This window comes from Sinohyriopsis cumingii, chromosome 17 (assembly GCF_028554795.1).
Source record: "Sinohyriopsis cumingii isolate HCF-2022 chromosome 17, ASM2855479v2, whole genome shotgun sequence".
Taxonomy (NCBI): Eukaryota; Metazoa; Mollusca; class Bivalvia; order Unionida; family Unionidae; genus Sinohyriopsis; species Sinohyriopsis cumingii.
The window spans coordinates 69,073,818-69,095,151 of record NC_142977.1 but is presented as its reverse complement, the minus strand read 5'-3'; the positions used below and the strand labels follow the sequence as shown (position 1 = coordinate 69,095,151).

The 21,334-nt window shown below is 31.8% G+C and overlaps 1 protein-coding gene across 2 annotated transcripts in view; it reads right to left on the bottom strand.

Annotated features, from left to right (window-relative positions):
• Nucleotides 1-2,028: 2,028 nt before the first annotated feature.
• Nucleotides 2,029-21,334, bottom strand: part of LOC149779181 (uncharacterized) — a 43,886-nt gene continuing 24,580 nt past the window's right edge. Inside the window, exons 2-5 of one of the 2 annotated variants that reach the window (XM_089939749.1) lie at nucleotides 13,190-13,270; nucleotides 11,818-12,006; nucleotides 7,563-7,709; nucleotides 2,029-3,717 (exon numbers count right to left, since the gene is read on the bottom strand). In XM_089939749.1, the coding sequence (XP_089795875.1) occupies nucleotides 3,481-3,717; nucleotides 7,563-7,709; nucleotides 11,818-12,006; nucleotides 13,190-13,270 (654 nt within the window). In that variant the 3' untranslated portion in view covers nucleotides 2,029-3,480. The remainder of the gene's footprint in view (nucleotides 3,718-7,562; nucleotides 7,710-11,817; nucleotides 12,007-13,189; nucleotides 13,271-21,334) is intronic. The other variant, XM_089939748.1, reaches the window with a different exon arrangement.

Below are 21,334 nucleotides of genomic sequence, written 5' to 3'. Positions count from 1 at the left end.
ATTTGTTCACGCCTTAGTTGTTAATACAAATTATCTTCAAACATAAAAGTAAATGAAAAATCTTTTTAAAAAAACAAGATTATGAAGAATTTGTACAGTATAAATTGGAACCTTGCTTATTACTGTAAAGTAACATAATATTGTAAGAGGAAGGCTATGTATGGTTAAATTGCATGCAGTAAGTATTAGGCTTGAGCCTAAAACTCCTTCCATTTAGGTACTACTGTATGTAATTAGGCAGAAATCAACAAGGTGGATTCGCAGTAGGCACCTACAAGGGAATTTTTTCTCAAGAATAAGCCTGACGGCATATCATTTTCATTGTTTGACATGTTTATGCTCGGGTAGATCATAGAGAGGCTATAAGCAAGTTTTGCATTTATAGCACGAACAAAACATTAACATCTTAATTTGTGGGAATTGATTAAGTTGTCTTTGCTCATTATTAGCAAAAATAACCAGCAGAAAGTGATCCAGATAAAATACGCCCAATTACTTTTTCACCTGCTTTATCAGTCAATAGGATTTAGATTATATGGTCTGTGTTGTATTCTATAGACACTTATACTTATGGCACCAATATTTAGTCAATTTAGTTTTTAAGAACAAGTGCCCTAGGATAGGTTAATGTACTGCATTGTAAACCATTCAGTAACCAGCACTGTTAATAAATTTGAGCACAAAAATGGATTATTAACAATTCTTGACTTCCAATTTGGAACTTGATTACTGCAGTGATTAAATGATAGGGTAAAAAAGTATAACATTTAGACTAAAGTCAGTCAATCATAATATGTTAAGTTTGCTCTCCTGCATCTTTATAGGAATTAATATATGGTAAAAAAAAGTTCTTCTGATTTTCCCCCAAGTTTCTACTATTTTTTCAAATACATGTATGATTGTGTGGATCTCTGTCTCTGCTTTGAGTACAATGACATTGAGGAAACATTTTCCAATCATAACATATCAAGAAGTGTTGTGGCCGAGGTGGGGGGGGCTTTATTTTTGTGGATATTTTAACACTTATACTTACACAAGGCTTGGAAACCAAAACAGATTCCCTGATATCCTCAAAACAGTAATTACATGACAACTACGTTTGTACTAGGTTTCAGTGCAAGCTGCTTCTGGCTGTAAATGTTTGCCATGGAAATAAAACTGGATTATTGGTCACCGAGAGGTAATTAAATTATGAGCTATGGAATCTGCATATTTAAAAACATAGTAAAAACAATACAGCAAACCTGAGGTTTGTAATCTTTGACTGGATATTGATATCAACATGTTTAAAAATCAACTCGTGTCAGGGTAAATTTGATTAGGCTTATAAGACTGATACTGATATGCTCCTTTTATAACATATTTTCTTGAGAAAATACATTACAGTTTCTGTTTGTAAAGAGTACTACTACGTAAAGGTCGTTTTGTTCCACCATTAATACTGGCTGCCATGCTGAAAAATGGCATTAAAACCTGTAACAACAACAAAATCAAAGAGTTTAAATAATATCCACAAGCATTTTAATTTTCTTTGCAAGTTTACTGCCTGGTTATCATTAAATTATGCAATTTTCGTACCTTTTAAAAAATAATTTATTACAGGCTTTCTACAATTTTCTGGTCCAGAGATCCCTGATGCAATGGTGTCTACGTATGTTAGTTGATAAGATTTCTCCCCCAATACACTATCTTATACACACAATGCTAATTCAGGACCATTGCTACTCTCATGCACTGACTTTAACTCTGACTTTCAAAACATTGTTGAACTTCTCGATTAATTTCTTAGCTGACAAATTTTAGCATGTTTCTGAATTTTAGCATAAACTGACCAAAGAGAGAGAAGAGCTTCCCTTCATATTTCTATTAAAACATCTTGAAAAACACAACAACAAATAAACAAGACAAAAAAAACCCAATATGTTTACACTAGTGTTTCTGCCAAAATAAATTTTGGTTTGTGCTCTCTATTTTACCTCCCTCCACCAAAGGTCGGTTGAATTTTAATCAAAGACTCACAATCGGAACCACCATTGATCACTTTATTACATAAAATACATTAAAAAATCCTGCAACTGTCCTTACAATGCATTATACTGGAGTTAAAATGTGCTCAGGTTTCATTTCTGCATATAATGTCACCAGAAATGGTTTATTTATGTCTCTAGTATTTCGAAATACATGAACTGAGTTTAGTTCACCCAGTGCTACTTGAGCACAGCACTTTATCTTCTGCAATCTAGACAAGGACTGCACCATAACCAGGATGCTATAAAGTCAAAGAGTAATATCAAATGCAATCTTCACCCTACACAAAACTGCTTATAGTGTCCACAATATAACCTAATCCCAACCTGCCTCAATATAACCTAATCCCAGCCTACCTCAATATAACCTAATCCCAACCTGCCGCAATATAACCTAATCCAACCTGCCTCAATATAACGTAATCCCAACCTGCCGCAATATAACGTAATCCCAACCTGCCGCAATATAACCTAATCCAACCTGCCTCAATATAACCTAATCCCAACCTGCCGCAATATAACCTAATCCCAACCTGCCTCAATATAACCTAATTCCAACCTGCCGCAATATAACCTAATCCAACCTGCCTCAATATAACCTAATCCCAACCTGCTGCAATATAACCTAATCCCAACCTGGATCATCCTGTTATTCAAAACATGATGCACTCTAACTTACAACAGGCATACAATTATTATAATGAGGCAAGTTCATTTGTTTCCTTGCTATGCTATGCTCTATCAAATCTAAAAAAACAGAATGAAACACAAAACATGTGACATAAAGACATCTGGAGAAATATTTTGCTGATCATCTTTAGAAGCATTTATTTTCAGGTTTAAAAATGAGAAGTACATTTTACCATGCACTGCTGTGATTTACATCTCAGAACAAAAATAATTAGATTTTTTATATATATTCTTTTGTCACAAAATATGATACAACAAATTTATTTAAAATTAAAATTGTGTGCAGATGCATTTCTGCTGGAATAACATCAGATATATCATATCAGTCACACTAAACGTAATATTATGATATAAGTCAGAGATAACAACAGCCCCCAAAAAGTCACTTTAAAATTTAGATGAGTATCATCATAAAAGACTAAAAAATAAAAATAAAGATAATGAAAAGAGACGTAAAAGAATGAGGAAGAAAAGAATTTCCCAACTTCATCTCATCAGTATTAATGTTATTGTTTGTTATTGATGGTATTATCAATTGGCACGGGATGGACTATTTATGCCTCTGTCTGACCATTTCAGCTCTTGGTTACGAGGTCACCTTCCATACCATACTAACCTATCTTGACCTCTGGTATAAAATATAGAAAGCCATAACCACATCCTAGATTGAAAAGCACTTCTGGATACAACTTTTCAATCCTTCAACATTCTTTCTTTCTGAACTTTTAAACATATGGAAAGTTCATATTAAAATATGAAAGAATCATAAAGACTTTAAATTCCTTGTCTTTACAATTTTACGAAGTTCTTGAGGGACTTGTTTGACTCGCGGTATGAGTGTCTCAGTGAGGTATTTATGGATGTCCACACTCATCGCCATGAAGGAGTTCAAAATAAGTAAGATATCAGCAACACTCATAATGGCAGCATTCTTGAGGGACATGTTTTCCCGATTTCTAATCTGACCCACAGCAAACACACCAAACAACATCAGGTAGCCCTGTACAAAGGTGATGTAGAAATGTATGTGAGTATATATTACATTCATATAACATACAAAGCTAATAAATGCAAGAAGGATATCAAGCCGAATGATGGATCATAATGTATTATGCATAATTTTTCTTTCTTTAAAAGTCTTAATTTGTGACTTTTGTTGTATTTATTTAATGTTACATGAAAATAATTTTTTATACAATGTTTAAAACCAAACAAAAGTACTTTGGACAACTACATTTATATTACAATGTGAGGGGTGATTGTACCAAATGGCAGTTAAAGTCTTAATGTGGAAGGGACCCACTCACTACTATTTGCTTTGCTGGGCATAAAACAGAAAATTTGTGTCAGGACACTGACATTAGAAGAATGATCAATCATGGTCAATGATGTGGAATGCAAAAATTCTAACTTGCTTAGAAACAATTTGTTAACATTTTGCTGCAGAGACCAAATGGAATGGTCAGCCAGGGACAATAACTCTCCTGAATGGTAACGCAACATGCTAGAAATAAAACCTCATCCATTGATATAAACTTGCCTTCAGAGGACAAGATAATTATAGTCAAGGAAGGGGAACAATTTCTGCATGATAAATAAAGCTTTACTCCACCTCTTTCCACAATGTTTAAAAGATGGGTCGCACTTAATTATTAAAATAAAGCCAGTTTATTTTTGGATTGAAAGTAATTTTGTTCAATCAATCCTCACAGCTGGGTCCATGAGATCATTGCCAAATGAGGATCTGTTATATAAAATTGGGTTTTCCTTATAATTCCTGGATGAAGATTACCCAAAATTTGGGAAAATAGTTTGATTGGCTGTTAAGATGAAGCGATATAATTCATCACTATTTTGATGACATGACGTGATGTACTACCAAATCTACTTGAAATTCAACAATCCTAGATAAAAGAAGTGCTGCAGAAACCAAAGTCAAGAGGATGGGAAAACAGGGGGCATAATTCCTGTAAACACTCAAAATTGTTCATATTCAAGGTCTTGTCCATATAAAGTGAAATACTGGACTGGGTTGAGGCCATTCTGATCACAACACAAAGACTTTCTCAGTCACATCCTTTAACTCAAACAATAAATATCAGCAACACCAACATTATATTCACACAATCAGTATGAAACCTAGGTAATACTCTGGACAGCACTCTTGCATTGCACCAACATGTCATGAACATATGCAAGGCTGCATATCTTGAGCTGAGACACATCAGCTCAATTCACAAAAAATTCTGCTGATGCCACTAAAACACTTGTTTGTTCATTAGTACTTTCAAGACTGGATTACTGTAACTTAATTCTATCTGGTTCCTCTCAATATCTATCTAAAAACTTCAAAAACTTCAAAACACAGCTGCTAGGATCAAACTTAGAGTACCACGATCAGAACACACCTCCATGCTGCTCTGTACCATAGACTGGCTATCCATTTGATCCAGAATCAAACACAAAATTTGTTTTCTGTGCTACGTTTCACTGAAGGACTCCAGTCCAACATACCTATCCGACCTCACCCATGGATATACACAAGCAAGATACTTACACTCCTCTTCTGAAAATTGTATACTTATTATTCCCACTATGAAAACAAAGTCATACGGACAAAGTTCTTTTGCATACCAGGGCCCAGCAACATGGAATGACTTGTCCACTGAATTTAGACACAAAGACAGTGATCCTATTCAAGAGTGCTCTTAAAATTCACTTATTTTGACTGCTAGAACAAACGTAAAGACCTAATAATGTTTCCTACCTTAAATATTTTCAGCATGTTCTTTCTGTTTTCTAAATTCATGGTGTCTGTTTTTGGTAATCATATCATTATATATGTTTTTTATGTTATAGGTGTTTAATGTTGTAAAGCGCTTAGAGCTTATAAAGATTAGGCGCTATACAAAGTCCTCATTATTATTATTATTATTATCACTAGCAAATGTTGGCAAGTCATGTAAATATTGTTTGAAATATTGGGTTGGGTCGAGTGTGTGTGTGTGTGTGTGATTTGGATTTTTAATGTAGCTTTAACAATTTTTCAGTCACATCACTATGATGTCTGCAGTGTGGTAGTTTATAGTGATGTCTAGCACTGGGACATCATGCTGCAGACATAGTATCAGATTCCACCCAGTCACATTATCCTGACCACAGGCTGACCAGTCCTAAAAGAGGCAGCTGTTAGTACCATTTTTATGTCTTTGGTTTGACTCTGCCAGGTTTTGAACCCGCGACCTCCCACATCTGAGGTGGATGCTCTAACTACTTGGCCACCGGAGTGGTCACAGATTGAGTTGATAACTAGCAAACATTGGCAAGTTATGGCAATATTGTTGTGGAATGAAGCTAATTCATGTTCTCAAAAATAGTTCCCAAATAAAAATTTGACCAAAATGCAATAAAAGACGGTGAAGTTATACTGCAAAATTAAACTGGTGTTAGACAATTAGTGGCATAATGAGTACAAAAGACACTGTGGAATATTGAAGTTGCTCAAGGTCTCATCAACATAATGTCATATTAAATATGGTGACATCTGAGAAACATTGGTAAAAGTTGTATTGTGGAAACCAAGTCTCGAGGACAATTCACGGGACATAACTGTTGTAAATAATGGTAATGAACAATGGAAACCGAGTTTATTCAAAGTCTCAGAAATAAAGAGTTGCAAACGTATACTGGCTGAAATTTAGCAAACATTGGTAAAGTTATGATGTAGAATATGAGTACAGGCAACCTTAATGTCATGGAATGTTGCAAATCAAATCATTCATTCACTCATTAATATAAAACTGCATACTGAATTTAGAAACCAGATTCATTCAGGGTCTCAGAAATATAAAGTTACAAAATAAATTTAGATGAAAACCAACAAACATTGGTAAAGTTATGCTGCAGAAATCAAAGCCAGGAAGATGGTCAATTAGGAGGTATAACACCAGTCAATGATGTCAATCACAGGTGAACGAGCTCATGTAAGGGCTTATCAATATAGATCTGCACACTTAATTTGTCCAAAAATACCTGGACACTTCAAGCATCAAAAATACCTGGACATTTCAAGCATCAAAGCAAAAGTTGATGGTATAGGCAATCAGGGGACATAAACCTTGCAAATGATAAGAAAGATAGCTGGAAACTGAATTAATTTTAGACTATATCAACACATAGGTCTGGATAAAATCTAGCAATTCCCATTAAATTTATCTTGGATAAACCAAATGGTGATGAACAGATGGAAAGTTAAAAAGGAAGACGATTACTCTAGGGTCTGGTGACTCAATGAGTGGAACCTTAATAACAGCCTTACAAAACACGGCTTATTTGCAGTCAATAATAAACACTAAGCTTGAGAAATATGGATAATTTCATTGCATTAAGGTTTCTTTGGTGATATTCAACTCTAGTGCCAGTTATGTGAAAATAAGCCCACTGCTAGGTTTCCCTTTACTTCATAGATCCAGTTCAGTCAGCTGTGGTGACTCAGTAGTGCCAAACTCCCTACATGAACAGTATGGGTCCCAATACTCTCCAGACCTGGCTGGGTCAGCTGCTATAACACTTCCCTGAGGAAGACACTTTTCTCAAATTACTCTGGTGTGAAATTAACTGTCATGAATTGATGGATTTTTGAACACGAAACAAGCAATTGAACATATCATTTTTCCAGTGTTTCATATTTTTGTTAGCTTTATTCAAATGTAGAAAATATACCGGTAGCATCTCAAATGAAATTGAACAACTTGTGACCAACTGGTGAGAAAAACTCCAAGAAGGTGCTTTGTGGTCCTTAACAAAATTGGATACATTTATGAAGTTGTAAACAAACAAACTCACAATGAAATGTGGGAAGATGACAGCATCCTTATCACCATCTTTATGGAAGGCAACTGAACAAGTGGACATTATGGCATGATAAAACAGGAAGGCTCCCATGATATGACAAAGGAAGTTGTGAAGGTCATCTGCACTGCCTGCTGCAATCTGTTATAAATATAACATTAAAAAATTATAGTTAATATTCTACAAGAGATCTGGTTTTATTATTGAATAAAATACTAATTTCAATGCAAATTAATTTATTAGTGGTTCCCAACCCCCAGGTCGTGACCCTAATCAGGGTCGAGGGGACGTTCTAGAGGGTCACCAGGATTTTTTTTAGGGTGGCAAAACTTATCAAATGTCAAAATGGGGTCATGAGGCTCAGGAAAAATATTGTTTAGGATCACTGTTAAAAAAACTAGCTGTCCAAAAATCTGGATTAGTAGGATGCTTTCAGATGAAATTTTCTTCACTGCTGTTGACTGCAAATGTCATGAAGGCATTTCTAAAGTTTCTTCCACTTTTATATTGTTACATATAACTATATTATGTGCTTTACTTTTGTCCATGATTGTAGATTGCAATTTAACCTAATATTTATTTGTTAACAAATATTTTGACACAGCTAACTTTTATCTATGATTGTAAGTTGTAGATAAGATGTAAACAAGTTTTTTTGAGTTCAGAGTATTATAAAAACAATTTGATGGAATTTTCCAATTAAAATGACTCGAATATAGGGAATTACAGAACGTTCTATTGTATCTTAGGTCAAGTGAAGAATGCATAAATAGAGGCTTCCTAAACAAGTGTTCATTCCTGTTATATGATCAGTCTCTGGAATCATTTGAAGTTGTGTTCAGATATAATCTGAGAGTAATTATTTAAATCATTGTTTGGAATTACTAAAGTGCACCTTGACTGGACTGCCACATTATTCTGGATAATTGAAGACTCATTCAAAGACATCCTGGATTACTTTACTGTAGTACTTCAGGATATTCAGAACTATTGGAATTCATTTGGCACATCCTATACTTCTGAACTTGTGATAAGAAATTTATAATCATGTGGGATTTAATTCACATTACTTCCAGTGTTTCTTTAATTTACACTTTGTAACATAGAAAAATAAATAACTTGTTATTTTATTTAAATCATATGTCTCACTTCTTTCTTTTTACCCAGTTTAAGACCTAGAGTCATAACAATATCATCATCCAGATTTCATGGTACATGAACATCAATGTCAAATATTGAAAGGACTTTATGACATGATGCTTTCCATCAGTTTGTCAAATTCTGTTAGGCAGCTTTTCAGAAGACAATTTTACAACTTTGATGGCAGACTGGCATCATCTATGCAATCTTAAAAGCACTTGATTGCCATTATGCTTTGGTCAAATCTGTTGAGTGTTTTTTTATAAGTCTCAAAGGATTTGATAGTTTTTGTAATGGCAGCCATATTTAATGGTAACATGGCATGATTCTGTATAATTTGAGAGTTCATAATACTGGAATGTTTTTATCAAATTTGATCAAATCCTGCTGAGAAGTCATTGAAAGATTTTTTAAATTTTATTTCAGTAATGGTGATGAGATCAAATAATAAGGTGGTTTTACTTGCCGTAAATTCATTTATTTTTTATTGTGAGCGCAAATATTGTAACAATGTTACTACAGTTGTGTGCGTAGCCTGTGTGGGTAGAGAATGCCAAGAATTATTTTTATTGACAACTTCTCAGCCTTAAGTAACTGTGATATTAAGAAACTCACTACTGTGGCAGGATTAGCAGCAGGGCTTACAGTGTCCACATAGGGCTTACAGTGTCCACACAGGGCTTACAGTGTCCACACAGGGCTTACAGTGTCCACATAAGGCATACAGTGTCCGCACAGGGCTTACAGTGTCCACACATGGCTTACAGTGTCTACACAGGACTTACATTGTCCACATAGGGCTTACAATGTCCACATAGGGCTTTCATTGTCCACACAGGGCTTACATTGTCCACATAGGGTTTACAGTGCCCACATAAGGCTTACAGTGTCCACATAAGGCTTACAGTGTCCACACAGGGCTTACAGTGTCCACATAAGGCATACAGTGTCCGCACAGGGCTTACAGTGTCCACACATGGCTTACATTGTCCACATAGGGCTTACAATGTCCACATAGGGCTTTCATTGTCCACACAGGGCTTACATTGTCCACATAGGGTTTACATTGTCCACATAGGGTTTACAGTACCCACATAAGGCTTACAGTGTCCACATAAGGCTTACAGTGTCCACACAGGGCTTACAGTGTCCACACAGGGCTTACAGTGTCTACATAGGGCTTACATTGTCCACACAAAAAACTGCTTTTAGACTCTCATACATATGGTCAGATTGACACACCACAGTGGGGTAATTATATTTCATTAAAGAGAAAACAATGAAATTAACAGCCAATCAGTCTAGCAAAATGAACACTTAGAAGTGGCATAAATGCAACAGAAAATTGCATTAATTATCTAATTACTGAGAATAAAAGGTCAATTACTAGGAATAAAATGCAAATAATGTCAAGTACTGACAGTACTTAATACCGACCATACAGTCCTTTCTTTTGTTTTGTGCTTAACTAAATAATCCCACAGAACATTATTGTAATTCTCCCATGTTAACCCACTGCTTGATCCATCTCCCACTTTTGAACAACTTGACAAAATCTTATTCAAGAAAGCAAGCCTACTTACCACTTTTCAAACAAGAGTATTATGAATGGCACATTAGTTCTGAAGAGAATACTTATACATTTGCATAGCTAAGTATAAGTTTCTTTCCATTCCCTTGTATTTGTGGGGTAATGATTTTCATGGATTTGATGGTTGACACAAACCAGATTTACAAAAAATAAAAAAATATCATAAACATAAATATCGCTGCTGTCATTGTCAAATCCATTAATTTTTAAGTACCCATTTTACTTCTGTTCAGACTGATCAACATTTAAGTACCAATCCAAATCCAATTCAATGCTGTCCAAATCAATCAATATTTAGTTACCCATGTCATTGCCATCCCATCCATCCATATTTAAGGACCAAAGTCACCGCTCTCCAAATCCACCAGTGTTGAAACAATTGCAATGAAAATGTATCTATTTATATTTCTAAATACTTATACTCACTAAAATAAATGGAATCACTTTAATGCCGAAGTTCTCACAGAATGTGATGTTCTGGAGTGAATTATGATTGGCTATCCTTAGGACATTGGATGTTCTGGAGTGAATTATGATTGGCTATCCTTAGGGTATGTGATCAAACAAAACTTCTAAAAAAATCCCTGCAAAAACATATGAATTTGACTTTCTTTGACTCAAACAGTTAACATTATAATACTAGAATGTTTGAAAATACATCTCCCCATGCTATTCTAGTTTTCCTTATACATCTCCAAAATATGTGCTCCTTGGGTAAAGTCACAGGAGTCTAATTTTAGCTGTGTATCTGAATTTATCTTTTCAAGCTCAGTAAGAGTGTATGTGATTTTTGGAAGGGGATCTCAATAACTTTCAACTTATGACCCAGGGGCTAAACTCCTGGCAAGATGGCAAATGTCAGTTGCAGCCATTAATGTGTCTTTTCATTCTCAGTCATGTGTATATATGGTTATAGGGTGGGGATCTCAATAGTTTCAAGGGTATCTCAGATGGTACAGCATCAGACTTATAATCCAAAGGTTCTGGGTTTGAGACCCGCCCTGTTCTGCCAGGGTCAGGTGTCTGTGAGTCCTTGGGAAAGGCATTTGGGTCTCATTCCTTAACATGATGAAACTAATAATGTGCTAAAGTGCTGTTAAGCTAACAAACAAACAACAGTTTCTAAGTTATATTCCTGTGGTTACAAATTAGTTCCCCATGGCAATGACTTAGGGGTCCTGACACTGAGTCACTGAAAAATCTAGCAGTCATAAAGAAAAGTGAATTTGCAGCAAATTAAAAGTATGCAGTCAAACCAATGTTTAAAGTCTTTGTAGGGAATAAATAGATTGGTCAGAGTTCACATGATCTCTCTGTAGAGGGCATTAAGTTTTTTTTACTTGGGTATAAATGTGATGTATTGTACATGACTTGTGTACACTGGTAGTTGTTGCACACTGGCAGACATTAAAGCAGGAATGAATCTGCCTTGGTTTGGTAGCCTCCAAAATTTTCAATGGTCAAGCATTTTAAAAATATGTTAATAGTTTATTTTAAAGGCAATGTCATGAGACTTACCTGACAGTTCAGAAAAAGACTAGGAAAGGCAAACCACATCACACCAAAAGCCAACAACAGGACTGCATCCAGATGAATGTGCTTGTTTCTCTGTGAGACCTGTTCGAAATTACCAGCCCAGTCTGTGCTCCGCAGGGTGTAGAAAAGGTTGATAAGGAACGACAAGAAGATAGGGATCAGTGATAGTGGCTGTCATGAGAGAAAAAAACACAGCTCTGAGAGTTTGCATGATAAAGAAGACCATGTAAGGTGTCTATTTGGAGTCTGCATAAAACTAAGAGAAATTCATCCCTGTACTCAATGAAAAATATTCAGCTGTTTTGTCTTCTTTCCAAAAGGATAGTTCAAAGCCTTATTCCTAATTTTATTCACATAACAGCATCTACAAAATAAAAATGGAAATTACTAAAGCATATCTGGATTAAATTTTTGCTGGTTTGGAAAAGATATATGCCATTAAAAGAAGTAAAATTTAAACATGAAAAAACCAGTTACAAATCAAAAAAATAAAAGATAGTAAATATCTGTGCTGTTTGTTCACTAAAATATCAAACACACATAATGAAATGTTCAGGATATACTTCTGCTAGTACAGAGTGTTGCCCAGAAACATACTGGTGTAATTCTGTCATTTCTCTGCGTAACACTCGACAGGTAAAGGTACATGGCTCAGTTACACATAACATGAAGGCCTGGGCCTGGATATCAAGCACACCTTGTTAGCAATTATTGTTTTTGTTTCATAAAGCTTCATCCTAAATATGAACAAGCCATTGATGAGTATCATACTAAATCTCAATAAAAAACTTCAGCCAAACCTAAATTAATGACACTGTAGACAACAATGCCGCTATCATAAAATGACACATGCGGCTCACTTTTACACTAAAGTCAGTTTCAAAGAAAATCACAAGCACCAACTGCAGTCTATAACTGGCTCTTCAATAGACCACTTTGTTTACATCTTTCTGTAACAATTAATAGAAACTGATTCACTGAACAAATTTTGTAATCTGGTTTCATTGATTGTTGTTGCTGTGGGGTTTAACATCTTTCAGCACATGATAGACTATATATTGTGGACAGTATAACTGGTGGAAGAAGAACCCAGGAAATCTCCACAGGAAGCTACAGGCAAGCTTTCTCACATACCCACATTGGCCTAGCCCAAGACTCAAACGCATGCAGACAGACGAGAGATGGCAGTGATCTGTAACAATTACCACTTTAGACCACTCTGCCACCTGAGGCCCCCAGTTTCATTGGTAATGTGAACAAAACAGATGCATATAAAAAAGTGGCTTGACTTATGGAATTATTTGTTAGTTATATCCATAACATTTGAATGTGAAGAGAAGAAAAACCAGCATACCCGATAATGTAATGTTGCACCACTTCTCTCTGATGGGTAAGCATACAGGAAAGCCTTGGCGATAAACATGCAGCCCATGTGCTGTAACAAGAAAGAGTGATCTAAGTATACAGATTATTAGGATTATATAATGTATACACTCTTGTACAAGAAAGAGAGATATAAGTATACAGATTATTAGGATTATATAATGTATACACTCTTGTACAAGAAAGAGTGATATAAGTATACAGATTATTAGGATGATATAATGTATACAGATTATTAGGATGATATAATGTATACAGATTATAAGGATTATATAATGTATACAGATTATTAGGATTAAATAATGTATACACTCTTGTACAAGAAAGAGTGATATAAGTATACAGATTATTAGGATTAAATAATGTATACACTCTTGTACAAGAAAGAGTGATATAAGTATACAGATTATTAGGATTATATAATGTATACAGATTATTAGGATGATATAATGTATACAGATTATAAGGATTATATAATGTATACAGTTTATTAGGATTATATAATATATACAGATTATTAGGATTAAATAATGTATACACTCTTGTACAAGAAAGAGTGATATAAGTATACAGATTATTAGGATGATATAATGTATACAGATTATTAGGATGATATAATGTATACAGATTATTATGAATATATAATGTATACACCCTTGTACAAGAAAGAGAGATATAAGTATACAGATTATTAGGATTATATAATGTATACAGATTATTAGGATGATATAATGTATACAGATTATTAGGATGATATAATGTATACAGATTATTATGAATATATAATGTATACACCCTTGTACAAGAAAGAGTGATATAAGTATACAGATTATTAGGATTATATAATGTATACACTCTTGTACAAGAAAGAGTGATATAAGTATACAGATTATTAGGATTATATAATGTATACAGATTATTAGGATTATATAATGTATACAGATTATTAGGATGATATAATATATACAGATTATTATGAATATATAATGTATACACCCTTGTACAAGAAAGAGTGATATAAGTATACAGATTATTAGGATTATATAATGTATACACTCTTGTACAAGAAAGAGTGATATAAGCATACAGATTATTAGGATTATATAATGTATACACCCTTGTACAAGAAAGAGTGATATAAGTATACAGATTATTAGGATTATATAATGTATACAGTCTTGTACAAGAAAGAGAGATATAAGTATACAGATTATTAGGATGATATAATGTATACAGATTATTAGGATGATATAATGTATACAGATTATAAGGATTATATAATGTATATAGTTTATTAGGATTATATAATATATACAGATTATTATGAATATATAATGTATACACTCTTGTACAAGAAAGAGTGATATAAGTATACAGATTATTAGGATTATATAATGTATACACCCTTGTACAAGAAAGAGTGATATAAGTATACAGATTATTAGGATTATATAATGTATACACTCTTGTACAAGAAAGAGTGATATAAGTATACAGATTATTAGGATTATATAATGTATACACTCTTGTACAAGAAAGAGTGATATAAGTATACAGATTATTAGGATTATATAATGTATACAGATTATTAGGATTATATAATGTATACAGATTATTAGGATGATATAATGTATACAGATTATTATGAATATATAATGTATACACCCTTGTACAAGAAAGAGTGATATAAGTATACAGATTATTAGGATTATATAATTTATACACCCTTGTACAAGAAAGAGTGATATAAGTATACAGATTATTAGGATTATATAATGTATACAGATTATTAGGATGATATAATGTATACAGATTATTATGAATATATAATGTATACACCCTTGTACAAGAAAGAGTGATATAAGTATACAGATTATTAGGATTATATAATGTATACACCCTTGTACAAGAAAGAGTAATATCAGTATACAGATTATTAGGATTATATAATGTATACACTCTTGTACAAGAAAGAGTGATATAAGTATACAGATTATTTGGATTATATAATGTATACAGATTATTAGGATGATATAATGTATACAGTTTATTAGGATGATGTAATGTATACAGATTATAAGGATTATATAATGTATACAGTTTATTAGGATTATATAATATATACAGATTATTATGAATATATAATGTATACACTCTTGTACAAGAAAGAGTGATATAAGTATACAGATTATTAGGATTATATAATGTATACAGACTATTAGGATGATATAATGTATACAGATTATTAGGATGATATAATGTATACAGATTATAAGGATTATATAATGTATACAGTTTATTAGGATTATATAATATATACAGATTATTATGAATATATAATGTATACACTCTTGTACAAGAAAGAGTGATATAAGTATACAGATTATTAGGATTATATAATGTATACAGATTATTAGGATGATATAATGTATACAGATTATTAGGATGATATAATGTATACAGATTATAAGGATTATATAATGTATACAGTTTATTAGGATTATATAATATATACAGATTATTATGAATATATAATGTATACACTCTTGTACAAGAAAGAGTGATATAAGTATACAGATTATTAGGATTATATAATGTATACAGATTATTAGGATGATATAATGTATACAGATTATTAGGATGATATAATGTATACAGATTATAAGGATTATATAATGTATACAGTTTATTAGGATTATATAATATATACAGATTATTATGAATATATAATGTATACACTCTTGTACAAGAAAGAGTGATATAAGTATACAGATTATTAGGATGATATAATGTATACAGATTATTAGGATTATATAATGTATACAGATTATAAGGATTATATAATGTATACAGTTTATTAGGATTATATAATATATACAGATTATTATGAATATATAATGTATACAGTTTATTAGGATTATATAATGTATACACTCTTGTACAAGAAAGAGTGATATAAGTATACAGATTATTAGGATTATATAATGTATACAGATTATTAGGATGATATAATGTATACAGATTATTAGGATGATATAATGTATACAGATTATTAGGATTATATAATGTATACAGTTTATTAGGATTATATAATATATACAGATTATTATGAATATATAATGTATACACTCTTGTACAAGAAAGAGTGATCTAAGTTTACAGATTATTAGGATTATATAATGTATACAGTTTATTAGGATTATATAATATATACAGATTATTATGAATATATAATGTATACACTCTTGTACAAGAAAGAGTGATATAAGTATACAGATTATTAGGATGATATAATGTATACAGATTATAAGGATTATATAATGTGTACAGTTTATTAGGATTATATAATATATACAGATTATTATGAATATATAATGTATACACTCTTGTACAAGAAAGAATGATCTAAGTATACAGATTATTAGGATTATATAATGTATACACTCTTGTACAAGAAAGAGAGATATAAGTATACAGATTATTAGGATGATATAATGTATACAGATTATTAGGATGATATAATGTATACAGATTATTAGGATTATATAATATATACAGATTATTAGGATTATATAATGTATACAGATTATTAGGATTATATAATATATACAGATTATTAGGATTATATAATGTATACACTCTTGTACAAGAAAGAGAGATATAAGTATACAGATTATTAGGATGATATAATGTATACAGATTATTAGGATGATATAATGTATACAGATTATTAGGATTATATAATATATACAGATTATTAGGATTATATAATATATACAGATTATTTGGATTATATAATGTATACAGATTATTAGGATTATATAATATATACAGATTATTAGGATTATATAATGTATACACTCTTGTACAAGAAAGAGAGATATAAGTATACAGATTATTAGGATGATATAATGTATACAGATTATTAGGATTATATAATATATACAGATTATTAGGATTATATAATGTATACAGATTATTAGGATTATATAATGTATACAGATTATTAGGATTATATAATATATACAGATTATTAGGATTATATAATGTATACACTCTTGTACAAGAAAGAGAGATATAAGTATACAGATTATTAGGATGATATAATGTATACAGATTATTAGGATGATATAATGTATACAGATTATAAGGATTATATAATGTATATAGTTTATTAGGATTATATAATATATACAGATTATTATGAATATATAATGTATACACTCTTGTACAAGAAAGAGTGATATAAGTATACAGATTATTAGGATTATATAATGTATACAGATTATTAGGATGATATAATGTATACAGATTATTAGGATGATATAATGTATACAGATTATAAGGATTATATAATGTATACAGTTTATTAGGATTATATAATATATACAGATTATTATGAATATATAATGTATACACTCTTGTACAAGAAAGAGTGATATAAGTATACAGATTATTAGGATTATATAATGTATACAGATTATTAGGATGATATAATGTATACAGATTATTAGGATGATATAATGTATACAGATTATAAGGATTATATAATGTATACAGTTTATTAGGATTATATAATATATACAGATTATTATGAATATATAATGTATACACTCTTGTACAAGAAAGAGTGATATAAGTATACAGATTATTAGGATGATATAATGTATACAGATTATTAGGATTATATAATGTATACAGATTATAAGGATTATATAATGTATACAGTTTATTAGGATTATATAATATATACAGATTATTATGAATATATAATGTATACAGTTTATTAGGATTATATAATGTATACACTCTTGTACAAGAAAGAGTGATATAAGTATACAGATTATTAGGATTATATAATGTATACAGATTATTAGGATGATATAATGTATACAGATTATTAGGATGATATAATGTATACAGATTATTAGGATTATATAATGTATACAGTTTATTAGGATTATATAATATATACAGATTATTATGAATATATAATGTATACACTCTTGTACAAGAAAGAGTGATCTAAGTTTACAGATTATTAGGATTATATAATGTATACAGTTTATTAGGATTATATAATATATACAGATTATTATGAATATATAATGTATACACTCTTGTACAAGAAAGAGTGATATAAGTATACAGATTATTAGGATGATATAATGTATACAGATTATAAGGATTATATAATGTGTACAGTTTATTAGGATTATATAATATATACAGATTATTATGAATATATAATGTATACACTCTTGTACAAGAAAGAATGATCTAAGTATACAGATTATTAGGATTATATAATGTATACACTCTTGTACAAGAAAGAGAGATATAAGTATACAGATTATTAGGATGATATAATGTATACAGATTATTAGGATGATATAATGTATACAGATTATTAGGATTATATAATATATACAGATTATTAGGATTATATAATATATACAGATTATTTGGATTATATAATGTATACAGATTATTAGGATTATATAATATATACAGATTATTAGGATTATATAATGTATACACTCTTGTACAAGAAAGAGAGATATAAGTATACAGATTATTAGGATGATATAATGTATACAGATTATTAGGATTATATAATATATACAGATTATTAGGATTATATAATGTATACAGATTATTAGGATTATATAATGTATACAGATTATTAGGATTATATAATATATACAGATTATTAGGATTATATAATGTATACACTCTTGTACAAGAAAGAGAGATATAAGTATACAGATTATTAGGATGATATAATGTATACAGATTATTAGGATGATATAATGTATACAGATTATAAGGATTATATAATGTATATAGTTTATTAGGATTATATAATATATACAGATTATTATGAATATATAATGTATACACTCTTGTACAAGAAAGAGTGATATAAGTATACAGATTATTAGGATTATATAATGTATACAGATTATTAGGATGATATAATGTATACAGATTATTAGGATGATATAATGTATACAGATTATAAGGATTATATAATGTATACAGTTTATTAGGATTATATAATATATACAGATTATTATGAATATATAATGTATACACTCTTGTACAAGAAAGAGTGATATAAGTATACAGATTATTAGGATTATATAATGTATACAGATTATTAGGATGATATAATGTATACAGATTATTAGGATGATATAATGTATACAGATTATAAGGATTATATAATGTATACAGTTTATTAGGATTATATAATATATACAGATTATTATGAATATATAATGTATACACTCTTGTACAAGAAAGAGTGATATAAGTATACAGATTACACTGGTCAACAGTGAAATCATTACTGACTTGAAAAGGCCCTAATCTGTAGTATTTTGGTGTGCCGAACACGAATATAACCGTGAAAAATTTGTATTGGCTCTCGTTTTGAAGATATTCATATACCTCATTTTCTATGTTTCACTGTGTAAATTTCTCCAGTAGGACTGCAGCAACATCCGGAATAATGATGTAACATTGCATAATACCATCATGCTCACATCATCCACAGTTGATTGCATCATTTTCTGATGCAATGCAATACTAATGCCATGCGGCTGCTGAAGTAAGTTGACGTCAGCAGTGTACTATACATGTGTAGGCCTATTATACTAATGCCAGGCGGCTGCTGAAGCTGACGTAAGCAGTGTACTATATAAAGCCCAATCAGATAGGTTCAGCATTTAAAATATTTTAGACGTTGTGCGAGACAGTTCAAGCTACTGTTACATAAAACTTATTATTTTATCCATTTACGTACAATAAAGAACAGTAATGCCTCGAAAGTGTGTTAATACCGCGGACAATTTTTGCTATATTTGTGGGGAAGTGACATTTGCCAACCAGAAGAAAAGTATCAATTCTCAAGTGAAGAAGGCATATCATCTTTACTTCGGATGCAAGGTTGGTGACCAAGACAAGCCTTGGGCTCCGCATATATGCTGTGCTACATGTACAACACAGCTTTCACAGTGGTTGAATTGCAAAAGGTCATCAATGCCGTTTGCAGTCCCAATGGTGTGGAGAGAGCCAAGCAACCACCTAAATGACTGTTACTTCTGCTTGGTTCCTCCTCTTTCCGGCGGAATAACGAAGCGAAAGAAGTCGAGAATAGTCTACCCAAACATTCCGTCTGCATTGAGACCAGTTCCACATGGTGAGGGACTTCCTATTCCAGAACCTCCAGCAGAATATTCTCTTGATTCATCTGACGAAGACAAAGGTGAGTCGACCTGTTCTTCTCCTGGTCCATCAGCATGCAGTGATCCAGATTTTCACTGTGGTGCATCATCAACCCCACACAGAATAACACAGGAAGAACTAAATGACCTGATTCGTGATTTGGACTTATCAAAGAACAAGGCAGAATTGCTAGGATCAAGACTCCAACAATGGAATCTTCTAGAAGAAGATGTCACAATTACTGCATATCGAAAGCGCCACCAGCAATTGAAGCCTTTCTTCAGAAAGGAAAGTAATATGATATTCTGTTCCGATATTGAGGGCCTCATGAATGCTTTAAAAATCACTCATGACCCACAAGAATGGAGACTATTTGTGGACTCTTCGAAACTGAGTCTCAAGGCTGTGCTTTTGCACAATGGAAACATTCTTCCATCTATTCCAGTAGCGTATGCTGTCCACATGAAAGAGACATACGATAACTTAAGGCAGCTACTGAATTCCATTGAGTATAACAAGTACAGCTGGCACCTCTGTGGTGATTTGAAGGTAGTTGCCCTTTTAATGGGACTGCAGCAAGGATATACAAAATACATGTGTTTCTTATGCGAGTGGGATAGCCGAGCAAGGGAAATGCACTACATGAGGAAGGAATGGACTCACAGGCAGAATGTAGCCATTGGAGAGAAGAATATCCAACACCCAGCTCTGGTTGAGGCTCAGAAAATCTTGCTACCACCCCTTCACATCAAACTAGGTTTGATGAAGAACTTCGTGAAAGCCATTGACCGGACTTTGCCAGCATTCCGATACTTGCATGAAAAATTCCCTCGACTCAGCGAAGCAAAGATTAAAGAGGGAGTTTTTGTGGGTCCTCAGATTC